Source organism: Strix aluco, chromosome 8 (genome assembly GCF_031877795.1).
Source record: "Strix aluco isolate bStrAlu1 chromosome 8, bStrAlu1.hap1, whole genome shotgun sequence".
Taxonomy (NCBI): Eukaryota; Metazoa; Chordata; class Aves; order Strigiformes; family Strigidae; genus Strix; species Strix aluco.
This window is the reverse complement of record NC_133938.1, coordinates 25540010-25563187: the sequence shown is the minus strand read 5'-3', so window position 1 is coordinate 25563187 and position 23178 is coordinate 25540010. Positions and strand designations below refer to the sequence as shown.

Genomic DNA, 23178 nt, shown 5'->3' with positions numbered 1-23178 from the left:
AGCGAGAAGTCGCCTCGTGCTCCCGCTCCAGAAGCGGCCCCCCGGCCCCAGGGCCCTTGCAGCGAGCCCCTTCCTGCCCGAACCGCCCCGGGGCGGCCGGCGAGAGGCGCGGCAGCAGCCCCCCCGGAGCCCGGCCGGGGGCCAGCTCCTGCCTCGCCGCCGGCTCCGGGCACCCCCCCGGGAGGAGACTCCGAACATGAGAAATGACTCCCCACCCTCTATTTTTCTATTGTTTTGAGCCGGGGGATCAATTGTCATCAGTACTGTCACCTAAGAAGCAATGATTCCGATTCATCTTGGCATCTGATTTTATTCTAATGGGTTAAATTGGGTTCACTTTTACAATTATCCCTGGTTTGACTGCGTAGTATTGCATGACAACTCACAGTTTCATCGGGTTTGGCAAAGCGAGGTTGCTCCATGAATCCGTATATCATATCACATCAGATCAGGCTGAAGTTTGCTGTTTAGCGACTCCATTTGAGAGGCTTTTTATGAAAGTGGGAAGGGTTGATGCAGTCCATGGCTGGTTCAGTGCGATTTGAAAAAAAAAAAAAAAATGTGGAGAGATGGCAACAACACGGGGTTTGCTGCTCAGCTGTGAATAAGCACAGAACGAAAAAAACGACATGATGGGGAAACGCTCAGCTCGCTACAATATTTTTAGCAGCCTCTCAGTCCTCGCCTTTTTTTAATTTCCTAATATGTTCTTTGCTTTATTAGTTTTATTTACAACCAGCTCCCCATTAACACCTCACCTGATTACTGAGGAGCTGAGACAGCTAATCAAGAAAATCCAGCAAACCAGCCAAAACTGAGAGGTGGGATTTATTTTTGCTTTCATTCATTCTTCTTATTTATTTATTTATTTTGTTTTGGAAAATATTTCGAAACAAACAGAAAATAAAACGCAGGTATAACTGTACGTTGGTGAGAGGTCAGAGGTTAGAAATTCACGTCAATTCTATATTAGAGGCTATGTACGAGGGGGGGGGGGGCGAGAGAGAGGGGGGGAAAAAATCTTTCCACCAAGCAGCTTGTTTATTTTAATTAACATAGGGATCCTCTGCTAGGAACAAGGAACAACCTCCATCTACTGGCTAGATCATTGCGTCTCTTCTCCATCCAAAACCCATCCCTCATCACTCATTAAGGAGGGTACAATTTTGGAAGAAGCTTCTAAGGTCTCAAGGTAAGCTCCTGCATGAGTCTTTGCTAGCAATGCAGCTATTTAGACCTCACGGATGTCATTTGCGGGGTGTTTCTTTTTTTAAACAACACAGAATGGTCGTTTCCCCAGGTGTATTCGCAGACAACATTTGGTGCATCTGTGTTTTAATCTAGAAAAATAGCAGCCTGGGAAGACTGAGCCATTCAGCTCAATAAAAAAAAAAAAAAAAAAAAAAAAAAAAGCCTGTGGGTTTTTTTTCTTTCTTTTTTTAATTATTTTTTTTTTTTTAAATGGAATGGTTTCTTTCACCTGTCTGTGAATCTAGCCTGTAAGGGAGTCCTTTTCAAAAGCAGCAAAATATGATCATTTCCAACGGCTTAATTACAACCGGAGTGCCAAAACGATTAGCGGTTAATATCAGACAAGTAAGAAGCTAACAATGTTGAGGTCCTTGGCGGTGAACAGTTCCGTGTTAGACAATAATCCGCCTCTCCTGCTTTCTTCTGGCTGTGTGATCACTTGTTCGTGGTCATCCCGGCGCTTGGCTATGGAGATGTGTGTCTGGGATTACTATGCAAAGCACCTAATTGCTTATTATTTAAATATCATCTCTTTAAGCGAATGGCTACGTGGTTTAATTTCCATGTTTTCAGATTACCGGGAGGTACAAGCACGTCGGAGGTTTGGGTGTTTCAATTCGGTGATGTTTGCGGTGAAAGACCCCCCGCGCTGGTGTTAGGCGCAGGCTGGCGGGGAGCAGAGGGGCTGGGCTCCGGGCCCCGGCTTTCCCCAGCTCTCTAACGCCATAACCCGAAAGTTGCTCTACGCTACACTCGAGAGGACTCGAGGCAGGAGAAAGATGGGGATGGTAAAATATGTTGTTTCTGACACCGAAGTGGAATTTTAAGCAATGGGCTTTTTCAAAAACGCAACCCATTTAGATGCTGAAACGACATTAGCTACATTTGATGCCACTGCCGAGAGATGTAACTCTATTCAGATTGTCCTCCTTTGTGTCTCGCTTGCTTTTACTAAGCCGCGGACTTCACAAAGAGATGAGGTTGATCGTTAATAGCGCTGTACTCCACCACAAGCTCGTAGAGCAGAAAATAGTGTTAAGATTTAAAAATAGACCTGGCTTTAACCACCCGACTCGCAGGCAACAGGATCGTAATCCTGTTGCTGTTATTACTACGCGCTTTAAATTTCTGGAAATGATTAAACTGGAAGTGTCTTGGGAAGTTCAAGGTACCTGCCGGGGCCGGTGTGAAGTGTCGCTGCCCTTGCGCGGCGGCGGCGGCTGACCCGGCGCCCGCAGCCCGGGACACGCAGTGGCCTCATCTAGGACAGACCAGTTCTGCTCACAGCGCTCCCCCTCCTCCCCACCCCCACCCCCCCGCCTGAATACCCTCCCCTTTCTTCTAATTATTGTTGGTCAATTATTAATTTGCATGTAGAGCTTCTCCTAACGCCTCAGAACTAAACACAAGATCGTTCACGCTGTAATAGGCTTTAGAGCGTAGCCCGTGGCCAGGAAGAAGGAGGGCTCTGTAGCCAAGCGGATCCCAGTGACCGCATGCTGGAATCTGTCCCGGGCACGGGCTGGTTGGGAAGGGGGGACCGGCCGCGGGAGCTCCGGGCAGGGCTGCGGCCGGGGCGCGGGACAGGGTTTCACCGCCGGGACCCCACTAGCGACGTGTGCCCCTCATCCTCCTTAGCCTGGGGAGTCTGGGTGCAGCCTTACAGAAAGGGAAAAACCTGCGAGCGCCTGCCATGTTACTAAAATATCCCGACCAGTGCACATCAGACATCCTTCCCAAAACGCTGCGGCGGGAGATCAGAGCACCCTGCGATGAGAAGCTCCGTTCAGAGGCGAAGTGCTAATGCGGATGGATTCGCGAGGGATAAACTGGTAGATTTGGATTTTAGATTCCCTGTCGTGTTCTCTGTGGGCTTTTCTTTCCCCCACCCCCCACCCCCACCCCAAGCAAACCAGCAAAACTGTAGCGAGCCCCCCGTGTGACGATGGCAACCTCCCGCTCCCAGCCTGCCTTGGAGCAGCGGAGTTGCGGTTTGCAGCGAGGAAGGAGATCGCAGGAACATTGAAATAGATTTACCTTGATCTCCTACAGGCCGCCTGGAAACGGAGAAGTCACGTTTGATGCTAGCAACAAACTTTTAGTGTCCCTTTAGGTAAGAAGTGGTCTGCCAACGTTAGGACGTTAATCAGAAAACGCCTTGGAAAGCCCTGGCCTCCTTTACCGGAGCGGCAGTAGCCAGCAGCGTATCCTTAACCGTACCTGATGGAGCAGAAAGAAAGGACCCTCTAATTAATTAAGTGTGCCCAACCGGAGGATGTTCAGTCATTTCTGAGTTTTGTTATGAGTCTGCCCAATTATTCCTAACGGCGCCGCCGAGCCAAGGTAGAGATGGGAATTTAAGGAGAGGTATTTCTGGTGGCTCTGGCTGGGACACCTGCAGGCAGTGCTCCGCTGAACTCGCGACAGCACGTCTGGGTCAAGCGGGAGGAGAGGGCAGCGGCGCCCGCACCCGGAGCACCCGAAGCGGGGGCCCAGCCCGCTCGGGGGGAGCAGCATCCCCCCTTTAGCCTCCTGGAGGGAGCTGGGCCCAGCGCCCCCCTGGGTGCTCCCTCCAAACCCCTCCTCTCCCCGCTCCCGGCGGGCGCGATGAGTTTGAGCGTCCTCAGCCCGGCCGGGCGGCGGCGGTTCCGAGGGGGCCGGCCCGGCGGGCGGGCGGCTGTCGGCGGGTGGCTCTGCCCGGCACAGGCGGGGGGCTTTGGCAAGGCGGGCGCCGCGGGAAGTGCGGACCATTTCCAAGAGGGCAGATGCAACCCGAAACTGAGTTACCCCTGACAAAACATCCGGACGGGAATAAAGGAACGCTGCATTCAAAGGGAAAAAAAACAAAACAAAACAAACAACAAGCCCTGAACGTGCCGGCAGAGTGGAACGATCACATTGCAACTATTAGCAATAAAGGCGTTTCCAGGTGAGATTTTTTCACCTCCGTCGCCAGCAGCCACCGCACTCACCCACGCCAGGCAGGCGCACGCCGGTGACCCCCGAGAGCGCAGAGCGTGCAGGCAGCACCCCCGCCCCTGCCCCGAGCGCGGCCGCCTGCCCCCCCCAGGCGCTCCGCGAAGCCGCCGGACCCGCCACGGGGGTCGCCCGGGCCGCGCAGCCCCCCCTGGGCTACCGGCTGCGCTCCCGCTGCCCCGCGGGACCGGGTCGAGAGGGACGCAACCTCGCCCCTCTCCCGGCACAGCCGGGGCACGGCGGAGGGACGACGGGGAGGAGGGGGATCCCCAGCAAACAGCTCCCTTATCCCGGATTGAATCACCTTGTTTATTTTTTCCTGATGGCTTGTTGTGCTAATTGACTTGTTTTCTCCAAGGAAAGCCTATGTCTCCCTCCTCCTTCCCCACACACAGATTTTTTTTTTCTTCTTTTTATTTTCTTTCTTTTTTTTTTTTATTCTTTTTTTCTTTTTTTTTCCCCCCAGACCGGGAATGCTCTGCAGGAGACTACGGCTTGTGGAGGGATCTACCCGTTTGAAGGGAGATTCCCTTACCCCTTTGAGTCTCGTCGGTTTTATAGCTATTACTCTCTTATTAAAACACACACACACATACAACACATTGATTTCCATCCAAAAGGGCTAATTACATTACTTACAGTAAATAGCAGCCCTGCTGTCCAGGGTCTAGTGTGCCAACAGTGAAAAAAAATCCCGGCTTATTTCACTTGATTGACTTCATCTTTGTGTGAAATTTTGTTTTATGAGCTGTATTCTGGCACTCGGAGGAATGTAGCAACATTCAATCTGCAAATAACATTAATTTTAGCTACTTAGGGGGAAAGAGAAGGGAGGAAACTGGCTGCCTGAATCTTGGGTTACATGGAAGAGGTGACTCGAGGAGCCCCTGAGGATGTCTCTGGGATGCTTTGGAAAGGAAGTGGGGGCTGGGGTACTTCTTTCACTAGTGGCGCTCGGGTTTGGTGTGGAGCGTCCCCCAGGGAGCGGGGAGCGCAGAACTGCCGCCAGGAAGATCCTTCAGTAGGGATCGAGGTGTCAGGAAACAGCCGGCAGCTGTTCCAGGGAAAGGCGAGGAAGAGTGGTGTGAAAAGTAAGTAAGAAAAAGGGAAAAGGAGGGGAGTGGGAGCAGAGAGAGAGATTAGCCGGGAAGGAATGCATCGCCCCGTCCCCTGCACACCGTGACCCCTCGCAGCCCGCGGCCGGGGAGAGGGCGAGGGGAGAGCCCCGCCAGGGTGTCCCCGCTCCGCGCCGCTCCGCTCCCTCCGCCCCGTCGGCGGCCGGGGCTGGCCCCGCAGGCTGCCCGCGGAGAGTGCCGGGGGTCCTACTGCGGTACGGGCGGGGGTCCCGCGGGGGGATGCTCCCCGGCGGCAGCAGGGCGGGTAGACCCCCGGGAAGCGCTCGATCCGCCCGGCACCCGGACGGGAGACGCCGTCCCCTCCTGCCGCCGCCCGCCGTCCCGCCCAAACACCCGCTCCGCGGCCGGGCGGGCCCGGGGCGCGGGGCCCGGGGCGAGGGGAGCGGTCTGGCCGCTCTGTCCCGCCTCGGCTGCCCCACAAGGGCCGGCGCTCCTCCTCTCCCCCCACCCCCCCTTCCTGCGGCGGAGCCAGCAGCGGTGGTGCCCGCCCGAGGGGCCGCGGAACGGAGCCTCCCCCGGCGCGGAGCGGCGCTGAGCGGCCCCGGGGGAGCGGGGCCCCCGGGCCGCCCTGCCCCTCGCCAGGCGCCGCCGCCGCCAACTCCCGGGACTCCGTGTTTGGGGGAGGTAGTAAACCCCACCCCACCCACAGCCCCGACTGCACTGTTTGTCACTGCTTGCCCATCACTAGGGGTTGAGAGGAGTATGACAGGTCTTTGTTGTCTGAATAAAAATCAGTGGCAGCTCAAGGGAGAGAACTCCTCCTACTAAATTATCAAAAATGGGCTGGCTTTAGTCTCTTAACAAATTGGACAGAGCTCCGGAAAGCAGCAGTCCCAAATCCAACCTACAGGCACTGGGAACTTTAAAGCAACCAGGGACTGCTGAAAATAGCACTTCTTTTTGCTTTCTTTGTAATTCAAAACTATATCCTTTCCCGACCGATTCTACTGCCCCAGGCCCAAGTCTCTCCAGTCAGGAGCCCCAGCTCTCCAGAACAGTAACAGATCCTTTAGCTCGCTTTTATTATTTTATTTTTAAAATTAATTATTATTACATTTTCTCCCCCTTGTTTGTTTTCTGCACATCTTCAGGAAGCCCTCGGTGTTTGTGCAAAGAGAAGCTCCTATTGCAACCTCCCTCCCTGCGCTGTGCGCCTCGGTGTAAACGTTTTGGATGATCTAAAGACTCTGGGGTCTGTATATGGAAATAGTGGGGTGCAGAGCAGAAGAAAATACTTGTCCTTTCCGTCCCCCAGCCATGCTTTTCCACGGGATCTCCGGAGGCCATATCCAAGGAATCATGGAGGAGATGGAGAGGCGATCCAAGACCGAGTCCCGCCTGGCCAAAGGGGGACAGATGAACGGCCGAGAAACGGTAAGAAAGGAGCTGGCACTCTTTGAAAGGGAATCCCTGCAAGCATGGATCCGAACCGGGACAGACCCTGGCTCCGGGGAAGAGAAGGAGGCTGCTTCCCCCCCTGCCCCTTCCCTGCCACCCCTCGCCTGTGGAAGCCCTCCCGGGGCTCCCCTTGAACCCGGCCGTAGCGCTGGCCAGGCGCAGTTGCCCCTTGGTCTCGTCACTGTCGATGCGTGTGCTCTCTGGGGTAACGGGGGAAAAGATTTTAAATACTAGCGGGGACGGGTTTCAGTCCTTCCAGCCAAGCAGCCTTTTGCCCTTGCTCGGCTGGCTGCAGCCGCTCTGCCCCGTCCGAGCAGGGCTGCAGCTGGAGTTTCTGAGGTGTACTTTACCTTTTTTTTTTTTTTTTTCATCCCTGGCACCTCCTAAATTAAACCGCAAACCGCGACCGCTTACTTTTCGTACCCATTTTTGGTCTGAAGCGGGGGACTGATACAAAGAGGCACTGCTCTCTCTGAACATTGTGCCCGCCGACTACTTTGCTTAGCAGTAACATCTCCTCTTTTCTTAGTCAAAGGACCAAAGTCTGAGTAAATGTGCTAAGGGATGGCGGAGAAACCGAGCGTCACGCTGCGTTTCGTGCAAAGCGAGATCTCCCTTTCTCCAACTTGTAGGGCTTCCGCCGATCGCGCACAAGGCTCGGCACACAAAGTAACGGCCTGGAAATCTGCTCTGAGCCATAGGCTCCTTCCCCCCTTCTCTTAAATAAACTCCCGCTTTGTTATATGGGGATTTGCAATGTAAATTCAACTCGCCTTTTCAATTGTTGCAAAAAAAAAAAGGGGGGCGAGGAACACAACTCCAGGTTGGAAAGTGAATGCGGAGGTGCCGCTTTAAAACAGTTGCGACTTTAGAATAAGATGTTCGGGATTTTTTTTCCCGGTTAGTTTATCAGCAAACGCTGTCCCAAGTTTCATGGCAGAGCTTTTGTCTCCGCCGTCCCTCCGTCTCCCTTTGTCCCGAGCGACACTCCTCGTGGGGAGCAGATTAATGGGGACTTGCAGAAGTTTGCTGATGAAAAGATGCTAGTTTTAGCTGAAACCAGACTGTGCCACCTTTCTGTCCATGTCCCTGGCCTGGGTGGCGAGTGTTCGTGCTCACTGCTCTTTACACCTGTCTCCTTTCTCTTACTTCTGTTTTAAAAGGCCTGGTTTTCTTTAGAGACGGGGTTTGGGCTGTTTTGTGCACGGGTGAAAATTTACGAGAAAATCGGTGCAAGCCTGCACCCTCTGCCATAAACTTTTGGTGCGGCAAAACAGTATTTTCCTACTTTAAAATGCCGTTCTTGTGGAGCACTCCAAGATGAAAACCCCAAAGTAAAGGGGAAGCTACAGAGTTCAACTTTGGGACCTGGGAAAATAATGAGCTCTGCTTTTCTTACTGAGGCCTAATCAGTTGCCTTCACATACTGAAATGACATTAGATCGTTAGGAGAGGTTTAATGGGATAAACACGAAAGCTGAATGGCGGTAAATACTTTCCTGGCGGGGACTGTCCCAGGTCCCCCTCGAACTTCCCGCCGGGAGTTTGGTCTCAGAGAGCAGTGTCTTTGTACAAGCCCCGGGCCCTGCGCAGGACCCCGTCCCCAGCCCAGGACCCCGTCCCCAGCCCTGCCTGCCTGCCTGTCAGTCTGTCTGTCTGTCTGTCTCTCCCTGTCTCATCCCCTTGTGGTGTGGTTGTTTTGCAGAACATGCCCCCCATGAGCCCCGAGAAGCCTGCTTTGTGTGCTGGTTGTGGAGGGAAGATCTCAGACAGATATTACCTGCTGGCTGTTGACAAACAATGGCACCTCAGGTGTCTTAAATGCTGTGAATGTAAACTGGCTTTGGAGTCAGAACTCACCTGCTTTGCCAAGGACGGCAGTATTTACTGCAAGGAGGATTACTACAGGTACAGCAATCAGTCCCCACGGGTTCAAAAGCACATCCCCTCACAAAGCGTTATGAACCGAAACGCTCTTTTCTCCACACGGGCTTTCAAAGGTAGCTTTTCGCAGTCAGCGATTCCTTAATCCTGTAAACGTGTCCCCTCCGAAAAGTCTCGCACGTTTAATAACTGAGCGGGTCGGCAGGGGACACGCCGGCGGAGCGTGTGTGTGTGGCGGTACAAAACGGGCCAAGGCGCGAGAGAAGACCCCGGGACTCCCGCTGCCCCGCGGTTTCCCTCCGTAAATGCCAGCGTGAGACCCAACAAAAGTTTCCCGCTGCCCGTAGCTTGCCCGTTGTTGGTCGGGCCGGGCAGCGGGCCCCGGGGCTGGCGCGGCGGGAGGAGCAGCGGCGGAGCCCACCGGCCCCTGCCCAGCCCCGCGGCTGCCCGCGGAGGGGCTGGGCCCCCGGAGCGGCACTGTTTATCCCTGCGTTTCGTCTTTCCCGGGGTTCAGCTCCCCGCGACCCTTCTTGTCTTTACAGGAATGCCAGGAGAGCGGGGATGGATTCCCCCCCCGCCCCGGTCCGCCGCTCTTGGTGCGCACGGGCGGGGGGGCTTTTGCAGGAGTCCTGAGCACGTAGGTCAGCTCGGCAGAAAGCGCAAGGCGGCTGCCCCGGGCCCCGGCGCTGGCTCCGCGGGGCTGTTCGGGACGAGCCAGGGGCCACAGCCGGCAGCGAGGGCCGGGTCAGGCCGGGGTGGGGGGGCGCGACCCCGGCGGGCACAGGCTCCCCGCGGCCGGGGGCACGGTGGGCGGCGCCGGGCCAAGGTCTGCCTTTACCTTTCCAGCTGATGCCCACTTTTGTGTTTCCTTCAGAAGGTTCTCCGTGCAGAGATGTGCCCGCTGCCACCTTGGGATCTCAGCCTCCGAAATGGTCATGAGAGCCAGGGAGTCGGTTTATCACCTGAGCTGCTTCACCTGCACCACCTGCAACAAGACTCTGACCACAGGCGATCACTTTGGCATGAAGGACAACCTGGTTTACTGCAGGGCCCACTTCGAGTCCCTTTTGCAAGGAGAGTATCCCCCTCAGCTGAGCTACACCGAGCTGGCTGCCAAGAGCGGAGGGCTGGCCCTGCCTTACTTCAACGGCACGGGCACGGTCCAGAAGGGGAGGCCCAGGAAACGAAAGAGCCCTGCCTTGGGAGTGGACATCGTCAACTACAACTCAGGTGGGAAACACACGCCGACCCTCCCTCCGCTCCGCTGCAAAGCGCGTTCTCGGGCCTCCCCTCAGCTAGGCACTGCGCGGGCAGCTCGGCCAGGCCACAGCCTGCCTAACCATTGGAAAATCAAACAAACAGCCCTCTGAGGGTTGGAGCGTTTGCAGGAAAGCTAACAGCAGTCCTCCTCAAAGCCTGTCTTTGCCCATTAATGTCAAACACCCAAACTTAGCCACTTCCCAGGGTAAAGACAAAAAAAGAAAACAGGAAAAAAAAAAATTCCCAACCCCAAACCCACAGAGTTCTTTCTTTATAGGAACCTCAGAGATACTGCTGTCATTATTGGTATTTATTAGCAAAAAGCACTTCACCAGTTAGACCTCAAATTAGAAGCAACCGAACAGATCAGAAAAAAAAAAATAGAATAAAAGTTATAGTATATGGCACCTTCAATGCTAATGCAGTATGCACAAAACTCGGTATAGATATTCAATCTATAGTAATTAATTCTTCAGGCTAAATAATTCCGTTTTATGGGCATATAAACAATCAAACTGTACAAGAGGCCAACGAATAAATGTTGTTCCCTGTAACTAAGCCCTAACAAATGTAATTAAGGGGAACGGTTTCTGCTCTCTCAACGGTAGGAAAGGAACAAGTGTTGTCCCGTGTTAAGTATCTTCCCTAAGTGCAGTCCCTTAAGTGCCCAAGCCGTGTCTAAACACACAGTGCTAGGGGCCAGAGGTAAAAAGGAGTTTCAGGTATGATCGAGCAGTTTAAGCGGCGTTGCGTTAGGTGGAAGACGAAAGCAGTAAGGGTAAATGCGAACTGACAAGCTACCGACTCCGAACATTACTTTAGTGGAACTGAGGCTCCTCGCGGTCGGTAACGAGGAGAGAAGGGTGTGGGAAGCGAGAGTGGTGCAAGGTGTTTCCCTGGGAAGCGGGGAGCGGCCGGCCGGGGCAGGGAGCTCCGGGCCGGGCAGCGGCGGAGCGCTGCCACCGCTGGCCCCGCCGGGGAGCCGGGAGGGGGGGTCAGGGCCTCCCCTTCCCACAAACGCAGGTCGATAAAAGTGCACCGCTTTCGGCCCGGGGCCATTGAGATTCAGAAGCAATCCACCGCCCCCCCGCAAGCCCCCGCCGCCCCCCCGGCCCCTCCTCTGGGGCTGCTTGTGAAACGGGTTCAGCTGGGAACTGGGTAGCTGTGCAAGGCTATTTCATCTCCTCTGATGCGTAGACCTTGGAGCCAGGGTAATCACTGCGCTAATTGTTCCTTGTTAATTGAAGATGACATCGGAATCCCTGGCTACGGAGCGGTTTCCAATCAACCCCGAAGGCCGCGGATTGCAGGGAGCCCGCGGCGCGGCCGGGACGCGCTCAGCCCCGGCCTCCGACGGGGACGGCCCCTGCCCCGCTGCCGGCCTGGCTCCCCCCGGCCCGCCCGCATCCCCCATCCCCGCAGGGACGTGTTTCCAGGGAGAATTTATCGTTAGAATTAGGACCAGAAATTAGGGGAAGATGAGAAGTTGCGGGTATGATAAAACACCCCTTAAACTTCGTGGCAGGACTCAAGAGAGACATCATTCGAGAAGACCGTCTCGGTTTCTGTGCTAGTCGTACAACTCTCCTCCTTCACAACAACGGGGCATTTAAGATGTACCGCTGACTCCAAGTGAGATTAAAAAGTACTAATACAGCTCACTGCATTGAGATCCCACAGAATCCTCCGGGCAGCGGAGAGGGAAGAAAACCCGCAACCACCCAACAAACGCTCGAATCTGATGCGTTGGGCTCAGGCTCGATATCTGAGGAACTGATCTGTTAGGGCCGTGATTTATTTTTTTAAGTATTATCTAGCAATGTCCAGGGTTGACACATGATCTCGAGAAAATACAGCTTGCAGCCAAACTGCGCATCCGGTGCAAACGACTCTAGCCCATTGACCCACTGCGCTCCGGGTCCAGGGGGAGCAAAACGAATCTCTGAGTTACGAAATGAGTTGCAGTAGATGAAATCGCTTCTCGAAAGCAAAAAAAAAAAAAATCTCTAAATAATTGGCAGTCACTTTCCTACACGCATTTTTCGTTCCCTGCCCTGTGATTCAGTAACTCCTCTCGCACGTAATCATTCACAAAGGGCAACCAGTCTACAGAAATGCAATGTTGGATACATGACTGCCTCCTTCCGAGGGAGAAGCGGGCCACGGGCGGGATCTGGAGCCCGACCCCCGGCCGCAGCCCGCAGGCGGGCCCTTCCTCCCGGGCACGGCGGGCAGCGCAGCCCCGGCGCCGCCTGCCCCGCACCGCGGTTGGGCCGAGCGGCTGGGGGGGGCCGACGGGGCTGCGCGGAGCCGGCGCGGCTCCCCGCTCCGCTCCCGGCCCGGGCTCCCCGGGGGCTCCCTGCGCTGAGGGCCCTGGCGCAGCCCCCAGCCCCTACGGCCTCTCTGGGGTGAAGCACCCCCGGGCCGGGGGACAGCGCTCCGCCTCTGAGCGGGCAGAGCTCAAGCACATCCAGAGTTGCGAGAACCAGGGATTTGAGTTCCGCCCGACACCGAACCGGTATCCCACCGGAACGGTCATGCCCGGGGTGTCCACGCCGGTATGGCAATCAGACTTTAAAAACCCAAACGCTGCACTAACTCTGATGCAGCGAAAAACTTCAGCTGAGCATGAAAATATCTCATTCACAAGCGATCCGGCGGCACCTGGCTCCGATTTGTGTGCGCGTTTTGTTTCAGGGGAGCTGAGCACAGGGCCAGAACGGAAAATCAGATTCTGCTGCCGGATCTACAACAAGTTTTTCTATTCTGTATTTTGTTTAGTAGCTTAATTTCTGTTTCTCAGCTCCTCGGTTGTAAAGTGGAAACACAACAATAAATAACTCAAAATGTTATGAGGTAAAAACCATTCATACTTGCAAGCTGTCTGGAATTAATGTGAAAAATGGAAGAAACTATTCAAAAGTACTTAAGACATTCAAAGCTTTCTCTATATTACCTCTTATATCATAGAATTAATATGTATTTTGAGGGAAACCGTGTTGACTTACAGCCCACAGGATATAGAAATGAGATGGTGAAGAAGATTTCCCTAGGAAAATATTTTACACAGCTGTTGCTCAAAGAGCTGTTTACTTTATTTCATTATATATATGTGTGTGTGTGTGAAAGACTATGAAGAGTTCACTTGAAGAATTCTTGGCAATAAAACTGTTCTAGCTCTTTCCAAAGCAAAATTAAACCCCCCCCCAATCCCGCTGCAAAGAAATGAGCAATAGTCTTGCCCGATTTTGTGCTTTCCCTTCCTTCTCCAGGCGATAGTGTAAAACTCTGCTCTATGATGTGGCCAAACCACATAATGCTGTTTCACCCACATAAAATAGAGAGCAAGCTAATCATTGTATAAACTAGGATTGTCTGAGGGTGCTTGGAGCCCTCTTCCCATTTTCTCTTGAAAATAAAAGCCAAAATAAAGTAGATCACAGACCAAAAAGTAGATCACAGAAACAAAGGCAGTAAGCAGGACAGAGGAGCCCGAGGAAGTTTGTGTTGCTGCTCTAAACTTGAGCGACCCAAGGAAAAAACCACAAACGAACAGCTTGCAACTCTCTGAAGTAAAACCTGAGGACTGAATTCTGGTACTCTGATTTATGTCAGCTCATAAGTTACGGCCCAAATAGTTTGACTGAAGGTGGTATGATTACTTGTGAAAACAGGTAGTAAATACAATCCAAATCTGGTCTGAAATTGTTTTTAAGGCAACTTTCAACTCCTGGTATTTTCAGAAGTGTCAGCTTACTTTGTTTGAAAGCGCAGCCATACTTCTTACCAAGACTAGAAGCAAATCCGGCTATAATTAAATATTCACCTGATTTTCTGTCAAAGTGTTATCTTACCAGCATCTGTTCATGTTGACTTGTCTTATAATTCAAAAGAGAAAACACCTTCAAGAAGCTTTTTATTTTCTTCTGTTTTCAAGTTGTTTTTAGCACTGCCAACATCAGTCTCTGTATTGTGTGCCTTCCCTCTTTCTCCTTCTCTCTCTCTGTTTTTTTTTTTTTTTTGAGAAATAGGGATCAACTAGGCCTAGTAAATAACCCAATAACCATTGGAAAGCAGATCAGAAATTCAAATGAGCAAGTAATGAAACTTTGTCTAGTTTACAGACATTTTGAAACATTTTTAATTAGCTGTTCTTTAATTAATAATCCCTTCTATGATGATACCATTTTCTCCTGTGTGACTGATCTTTCTAAAATGAGATCCCATAAATTGGTAACCCTTTTTTTTTTTTTTTAAGCTGAAAAGAAAAATATAGATGTGTTTCTTACTTTTTTCTTTGCCAGTACTGTCATTCCTTTCCCTGATATGAAGCAATGATGCCATGGTCACCGAACAGCTGCAACTCTTGTGCACAATTCACACCCATAAAAGTGTAATCTGAAACAAATTAATCTTTCATAGACACTTTGAAAATCCTGAATCAGGGAAAGCAGGGAAAACCTTTTAAAGTTTTGAGCCACTAGTTGGTTGCTTATAGAAACATCCTAAATCAGTTCTGACTAAGAGCTACTGCTGACTAGGATTGAGAGTGAGGGACTGAATCAAGCCTTGATGCAACTGCTTTCTAGACATGTTTTACAGACAAAGGTCTTTGAGCAGTTCATATAAACTTCCAGGCAGAGTCCAAAAGCATTTCAGCAAAAAACTCCAGATTTTATGCTTTCTTGATGAACTGTCATAACAAACTTTCCTGCTGTACATCTCTTTTTATAGGTGCTTGTGATTTGGGGGAAGAGCTCAGGAACATTCAAAATGCTGGTTTGACCTTTTTTCTTCTCTCAAGCTAAGAGTGTTTCAATGAGTGAGATTTCAAAATCTGAATGAGCTTTCAAATGACTCTTTGAATGCACACAGCAAAACCATCACCACAGGGAAAGGACTTGTTTGAAAATAAATGCCAAAGGAGAGAGAACTTTCTAAGTCTGCCCTTAGTAGGTACAGGCCCGGGGGACATAGGATGTTTTAAGAGTAGGAAAAGGTCATCTTCTGGATCTTTTTTGTCTCATTTAATTATCACATCTGTACTTATCCTTGCACCATCTTAGCCCTTCTTTCCTTCCTTGTTTTCTTGTTTCCTTCCTTCCTTGTTTCCTTCCTTCCTTCCTTGTTTCCTTTTCTCCTTCCTTGTTTCCTTGTTTCCTTCCAAAGAGTACATGACTCAAGATTTTTGCCTTGATTCATTTATCCTACATGATGCATGGCTGCTAATTCCCTGTTTCATTTTGTTTATTGAACAGGTTGTAATGAGAATGAGGCAGATCACCTGGACAGAGACCAGCAGCCTTATCCCCCATCCCAGAAGACAAAGCGCATGCGCACCTCCTTTAAACACCACCAGCTTCGTACTATGAAGTCCTACTTTGCTATCAACCACAACCCAGATGCCAAGGACCTCAAGCAGCTTGCCCAGAAAACAGGCCTGACCAAGAGAGTTCTGCAGGTAAGAAGCCACATCACAGGCTTGATAGAATTTTCCCCTACCCCTGCCAGTCAATAGCATTTCCCTTATGTGTAACGCTAACGATATAAGTAGAAATACTTTTGCTAGGCGTGTCCCTAGTGGGTGTGCAGGGGGTATGGCATTACATGGCAGGAGTGCCGAATGTATGCCCTACCACCCCAAGGCAGCCAAATACTAAAAGGTGATTTGCAATTAGTTGCATCCTCAACATGAGGAAACCGTCTCCAGAGTCTACCAACCCAGTAGATATCCTGGGATCTGTAGTCTCTCTGTGGTGACCTTATTAAGGGTAGAGGTAGAAAATCTACTAATTTTATACACACTGGGTGAAGCCTTCGGGCTCCCCTGAAGTAGGTAATGCGGCCCCTCAGTGAGCAGATCCCCCAATATGTAGGAAGCAAGCTTTGACCAATATGATCCTGCAGGACCAGCTGGCTCCCTCTCTCAATGCCTGTTAGAGAACTGTTATCATTAAGGGCCTAAGTAGTAAAAAGTCACTTCCCTGTGAAGGACAGCCTAGCAAATTATGTTAAAAAAAAATCCCTATATGGTGTGTGCTAGCTCAGTGAAGTTAAAATGAGGTGTGTGTTATATGCAGAGTGCCAAAGAAGGGCAGCGATCGAGGCAGAAGGAGAATCTATTAGCGGCAATTCCTTGTCCGTGTTACATGTCGCCTAAAACATTTTCAGTGAACCTTACAGAACAGAAACTCCAGGTGACCCATATCAACAATCTGTACGATAGGGATGGTGTAATTACCCCTCCTTCTTCTTCAGTCATTTAAAACTATGAAGACAAACTTTCAGCCTTGGCAAAAATCTGCTTATTCACCCTTTGCCTCAATCTTTATCATGTGTCTTGACCCCAGACCTACCCAACCCAAGAATATACTACATGGCCACCAAGAAAGTTGCTTTCCTTGGGTGAGTGAGCGAGCAGATTTTTCTGAAGGCTGCTCTATGAGCACACTGGGCTGCAATGTCCCAGTGGGGACCCGTAGCACTGGGCCTTGTACGCAGGGTCCCGCCTGTCAGTACCACCAGTAGCAAGTGAAGCTATAGAGTGACTTAGGTGATTTGCCACACAAAAACAAACATCAAAAAATGACTTAAAAGCAAGAACAAAGACAAAAATAAGCAAAACAAAACAAGCATCGGTAAAGAAATCAATTGGGATTGGTTTGCAGGTTTGGTTTCAAAACGCAAGAGCCAAATTCAGAAGGAACCTTTTGCGGCAGGAGAATGGGGGTGTCGATAAAGCTGATGGCACCTCACTTCCGGCACCGCCCTCAGCAGACAGCGGCGCACTCACTCCACCCGGCACTGCGACCACTTTAACAGACCTGACCAATCCCACTATCACTGTAGTGACATCAGTGACCTCTAACTTGGACAGCCACGAATCCGGGAGCCCCTCACAAACTACCTTAACGAACCTTTTCTAACATTTCAGTTTTTTTTTTTTTTTTAATTCTTACTCTTCTTCTTTATTATTATTATTATAATTATTATTTTTATTATTTTCAAGCCTTTTTTTTTTAAATAACAAACCCACAAAATATTTGGGAAAATAAACAGCTTGATGTGTAGCATCTGCAGCCACTTGGCAAATGAGTTTGAAGTAATATGTTGCTATAATAAACGAACATTTACTGTTGTTAAATTGTACTCAAATTTTTTAAATTCATCAAACAACTGCAAAGAAGGCTATGAATCATTCTAATAAGTGCCTCTTAAAATTGTATGTTACTTATTTCCAGAACCTTGAAAAAAATGAGTACTACTACAAAAAAAAAAAAAAAGAAAAAAGATTCTTTTTCCCTCCTTGATAACCAGATAAAAATCAGTTTAATTACAGCCAAAAGAATGTTGCTTCAGGATTGTATGTTCACTTGCAGCACTTAAGAACCCCAAATTTAATTTTATTTTTATAACGCATCTAAAAGTTCTGTACGATTTATTTTTTAAATGTTGAAAAATAAGTACAAAATGAATTAAACTAATCACTGAAATAGTCAGACTGGAAGTGCCAGTGCTTTTTTCTAATGCATTAGTCCCAAGCCTGATCCTCCCTGAGCACTGGGGAGTCTCACTGGGATAGCTAAATGCTCCTCTGCCAGTTCTTCACTCAGCCGAGACGTCCTTGGCCACCACTGAAAGCTGTGCCTGGATGGAGGGCTTGGAGAGAGGGACCTGGTGATGAGCGTGCATGTGGGGGAGGATGGCGGGATCAGGCTGTTGGTCTCCACATTTGTGTCCTGTACATTAAGGAGGCGAGATCTGGAGGAAAACACCCTCCAGAATGAGCTCAACCCTATAAGGATATTATTAAAGTAATAACAGCAGAATAACAACTCAAGTGAGGAGTCCTACTGATCTGAAATATTGCATAGGGAGGTTTTTAATTTTTGTCTGTCAAGCAGCTCTGATTTGGAATTAAAAAAAAAAATGCAGTTTGCTACATGGCCTTGATGCCATACCATTAAAGTAAACAGGAGGTTGCCCAGCTACTTTAGTGAGCAAGCACAACAGTACTTTGCAAGAAGACGTATGCATGTCTACTGTTAAAATGAGTTTTTGATAAATCATACTTTTTTTCAGGGAAAATGGAAATAAGCAAAATATAATTTATTAAGATGTTTAAAGTAAATGATTTCAGTACAATTTATTCATTACTATTTTGAATTTACTTTAGATGTTTCCTGAGATTGTATCAGACACTTTGTTTAACACATGAACTTAAAATCTTTAGTTCATTGATATCTCTAACATATACTTTAACGCTTTAAACTCTGTGTAAAAGAAAAAAAGTTAGCAAAAATGGGAATTGGCAGTGAATAATTTTAAAACAGATAAACTCAGAAGCCTTGTGGATGCTGATCTGAATACATTTCTTAGTTTACAATAGTGATCTTTCTTTTTTTAATTTTATTTAAGCTAAAAGTCTGAATGGTCTGGGCAGTGGTGAATGTTCATTTGTATCCTTTTATTGTAGTTGAACACCAATTAGATTGTGAAGAGTCTCAGAAACAAAACAGAACAAAAACCAGTCAAGATCTATGTCTTGCTTTTAGTGGATTGTTAAGAATAACTTTGCACATATACCCCACTTATTAGACACCATCAAATCTCTTTTTTGGTGGTCAAAGTGGCTATTTAATATATTTTAAAGGTGTCCTTTTTGGCTGTATAAATGTGTGGTTACATATTGACAGTTCACTGCCCACATTAAAGTGCATTATTGTAATTTTTGCTCAGGGTTTTTAGAAAATTAGCACAGAAAAGTAGCTTATTTTTAAAAAAAGATGATGGAAGAGATGTTAACACTGTAATAGAAGAAAGGTGTGTTTGCCATTATATATTTAGCAAGTATGGTTATCATCTTCTACGGATATTAAATCTTGACTTTTCCTATTTCTATTACCTTATGGGCATTTACCACTAACCAGACCAAACGACCTTGGTAAGGCTGAGATCTTTATTAATACACTTTTACAGGTAAAAATATTGATACTTATAAATTTTGTTCTTTGACAGAACAATATATGGTACTAGAGATCTACTTTATTAAGTAGACTAATTAAAACTCAGTTCTACTATGTGCCTTATGATATACCTTGGGAGTAAGTTTGTGAAAAATCAGGATATATGTGTTGTTTGTTAAATTAACTGTTTTAAGCCCTTTTGACACCTCACTAGTTTTGTACTGTTTTACCTCTTATTTCTGAAACTCTTTTTATGGTGTATCCTGTTAGAGGGGACAAACATGTCATAGAAAGCAGTTGTGCACTCTTTCAGATATAGTTGATAAATCCAATAATCTTATATATTGAGCTTCGTGTTTATAGTACAGTAAGTGGTCTAGCAAAATTGTCCATGTTTCTTTGTTTATTGATAAATGCATTGTATAGAAACTATTTCCCCTAAATATTTATGGACCAAACAATTGTGATATATCCTATTAAATTTGTGTGAATAAACCATTTTGAATCTAAGGAGTTTTATTTCCCATCAGTTTTTTTTTTTTTTTTTCTCTTTAATTTAAAGCTTACATGTACCAGTGCGTCTCTTTGCTTTTACGGTACCTGTGAACAACTGGTATTAAACACGGAAACACGGCCTTTAAAATATTTAAAAATATGGTTCCTTCTTAGGTTTGCAATTTCTTCGTATTCAATGTATATGCTACTGCTGGTGCGATTTAGATTTTAGCCTTTTAGCCTCCTTTTTTGAACATGCAAAGTAATGCCCCACTGATTTGATATTGAAACCCTGTCTTAGACTTCTAAAAAAGCCAGAAAACTATCAGCTAAAGTATAATTGCATGACAAATATAACCTAAATACTATGATGAAATGAATCAAGATTTAATGCTAGGTATATTGAACACAAAATAGAATTGCAGACCCCGAAAAGCCAGGTTGCTCTGTAGTTTAATAAATTGTCACTATGATTTCTTTCAGGGAGAACAAATCATGGGGCATTACAGCCAAACATCCCGACGTTTGAAAATTCCCTAAAGTATTAAAAGAAGGGGAAAAGTTTGATCGGAAATCCACTGCAGTGAAGACAAAGACAATATTAGGTTATGATAATCATACATTTAAAAATCTATTGAGCCAAAAAATAAAAACAAAAGACTCGATGTCATTTCCTGAATGTTAACAAAACATATGTTATTTTATGGTGTCTAATTAACAGAACTGAAGGCTTCAACAAATTGTGTGGTATTAAAAACAAATTTAGAGAAACTATGTATAAAACCAGAGCAACCTGGCAGCAATCTACCCAGCCCATATTCGAAGAAAACTTTTCTTTAAAAAAAATCACATTTGTCAAGCACAAGTACTTGTAAAATAAAATCTGAGTGCATTCATTCCACTTGCTTGCTAATGTGTACTAGTCATATCTGTTAAATGGATTTTTGTAAATTCAAAGAGAACTTTTCACTCATTCGAGATCATAGGAATCAAAACCCAGTAACTTTAGTACTCTTGTTTCTGATTTTTTTTTTTAAAATGAGACAAATCTGCATGCACTTTTCCATCTGTCACATATAGTGTACATTTCTGTATGATGAATTTCTCTTTGATGTTTCTTGTATAATAGCTTTCATTAATAAACATTTTATTTGATGCAAACATAGTTAACTTTATGTAAACACATAGCTAATTGTTCCAACTAATTTAAACTTTTCTTTTTGAAAAGAAGCAGTACAGTGCAGTTCCAATATGTTATATATATCCAAAAGCAAAAAGAATGAGGTAGCAATACTGTTGCACAGTGTAAAACTATTTCTTTTGGTGTTAACTTTTTAATTTTTTAACTTCTTGTATAAAACTGACATGTTTTAAAAAGAATTCCCATCAGCACCAACAATAAAACAATCCCCAGATTCTTCATCAATACAAGAAAACATAAGCAGTACAGAATGTCAAATCCTCAATGACTTTTAGAGTACAAGGATATAATTTGTGGATCCCTGAGCTGTTTACATGGTCACTATGCAATGAGCAAGTATGTTACAAAAAGTTGGTCCTAAGATTCCCAGTCCAAATCACAGATGATTTTTACAAGCCAACAAGCAAGTGTAACAATAACCAATTCTTAGTAATGAGGTTTTGTAACTGTTAAGCAACTATTTGCAGAAAGATTTTTTAAAATATATTCCTATTTAGCTGTATAGCCAAAGCATATGTTAAACAAATTAACATATAAAAGACTTGCCAGAAAATCTTTCATTAAGATGACATTTTTATTATATACTAATGAACCCTATGTAAACAATGTAACTTTTATGAATGATGGACATTAAATATTTCACTTACATGTATCCTCAGCATTTTGCATGTTTTCTTAAACTTTTCCAGTTTCTGAATTCTAAAAAGAAAACCATACAATTATTAACAACATAACACAAAGTTATGTACAGATTACTGCAGCAATCTCTGGAAACCGGTAACCCAGAGTGTTCTAACGGCAATAAAAAGGTATCATTTATTGGTGGCAATTATGGGAAGCATTGGTTAAACAACAGTTTTATAGTATGTTGTAAAGTTCTATTGAAAAAGGTTAGCATGGTGGACTTAATTCAAATCAGCTTGATCAGAAATTTAAGTATATTGTGAAATTCTTAAACTGAGCCTTATGCGTATTTATTACTGCAGAAAGTAAGTAAATGTAGGAAAGCAATTATTCGTGTCACAGCCATAATGTGGTTTCCCCCTGTTGTCCATAGGAAAATATTACAAACATTAGTTACTCAAATCAGTAAAGAACTTGGTGGTGTTTAGGGCCAAGAAAAAAAACTATGTACTATAATTTTTCTTTTGTAAATCGTTGAATTCTTTAATAAGTTGGATTCCTTCTCCCCCTGATTTAATACTTACATATTTCTCATCTAAATTATTGTCTGTGTGCTGCTTTGTTCACCTGATTTATATTAGAAAAATAAATTAAATACTCCTGGTGAAATACCAGCTCCACTGAAGTCAATGGCAAAATCATCCTGATTAAAGTAAAACCAGGACAATTTTATTTCTCTGTGTCTGATTAGAGACATTAAGGTTTGATTTTTCTTAACAAAACTATTCTCTGTTTGGAGATAGTCTTGCACATAGTGCTCTGATTGACCTGACTAGCAGCATTAGCCAATCCAAATTTTTTGAAAGATAAAGAACTGTCTCCTGCATTAAGAGTGTAAACATGTTGAAAGGGTAGCATTATATAAGAAAGAAAGAAACAAAGGAATAATTTCAGACAAGATTTGAGAGAATGCAAGACAAATTCAGGTTCTCAGGATTGTTGCAAGTGAGAAATGTGTTGGGGGTCTTTCTAGTGGATACATATCTGCATCTAGATGCAGCATTTCTTTGCACTCCTGGTCTTGAAAAAGAAGTCAAATTGTGTGGTCCTAGAACATCTTACTCGGAATTACTCACCAGAGACATGGCTTGCAGGACCAAGTCAAATGACAGAAGGCTGACACCGCAGCCCACTGAAATTGGTGAATAGTCTCTCTCCGATTCTGTGGGCTTTGAGCCAGGAGCTGAATGAACATGGATATTAAATTACTCTCTTGTCTCTAAAGAAAGCATAACCTTCAGAATGAGACAGAATATATAGGACAGCCATGCCGCTCTGTGCTTTGGACTTCATTCTTCAGGGCTGCTAATCCAAGCACCTGGCACATGCATTAAATTGACTTCAAAATATTTCTTCCTGCTTCACCCAAATACAGGACACAAATTATACTACTGGAATTTCCAGAAGCTACTATAGTGTCGGAGACTTTATTCAGTTATTCTGCAATGTTGAACAATTCTTCTGCGCTTCTCACTTGACACAGACTTATCTCGACACATACCTATATACATATCCTTGTCTTGCCTTCAGATAACCAGTACTTTCATATTTATTTAAGTCATTCAAACCTATAAGAAGCAACTCTCCATGCTTACACATTCCAGCAAAGGCAGTTGTCATAATTTTTATTTTGATATGTCTCTACAGTAAAACATTTTTTCTGGAGTAGTTTTTAATGTTATGAATTTGTACTTTTGTAGGTTTTTTTCTTTTCATAGCTTTGGACCAAAAAATGTAGTATTTGAAACACCTAAGTGTACAGATTATTTTGCCAGCTTTTCCTGTAATATCTAGAAAAACAAATCAACCGCAATCATTGAATTCATGGCTTGCATGTTACTCTAAGAGTATTCCCTACAAATTGATTTTATCATAACAAATGGTATCAAATACATTCAGTTCTAATTTTAACTAATATGATTAATAT

The 23178-nt window shown here is 46.3% G+C and overlaps 1 protein-coding gene across 4 annotated transcripts; it reads left to right on the top strand.

The window, feature by feature from the left end:
* Positions 1–1087: 1087 nt before the first annotated feature.
* On the top strand, positions 1088–21186 carry LHX9 (LIM homeobox 9). Of its 4 annotated transcripts, none has more exons than XM_074831657.1 (6): positions 1088–1192; positions 6619–6737; positions 8467–8669; positions 9520–9875; positions 15164–15366; positions 16574–17684. In XM_074831657.1, exons 2-6 carry the CDS (start codon positions 6621–6623, stop codon positions 16829–16831), a joined length of 1137 nt encoding a protein of 378 aa, XP_074687758.1. In that variant the 5' UTR covers positions 1088–1192; positions 6619–6620; the 3' UTR covers positions 16832–17684. The 4 variants fall into 4 exon arrangements, with proteins under 4 accessions (XP_074687758.1, XP_074687757.1, XP_074687756.1 ...); XM_074831656.1 differs by having other exon boundaries at positions 1101–1192; positions 6455–6737; XM_074831655.1 differs by lacking the exon at positions 1088–1192 and adding an exon at positions 5090–5318.
* Positions 21187–23178: the final 1992 nt, after the last annotated feature.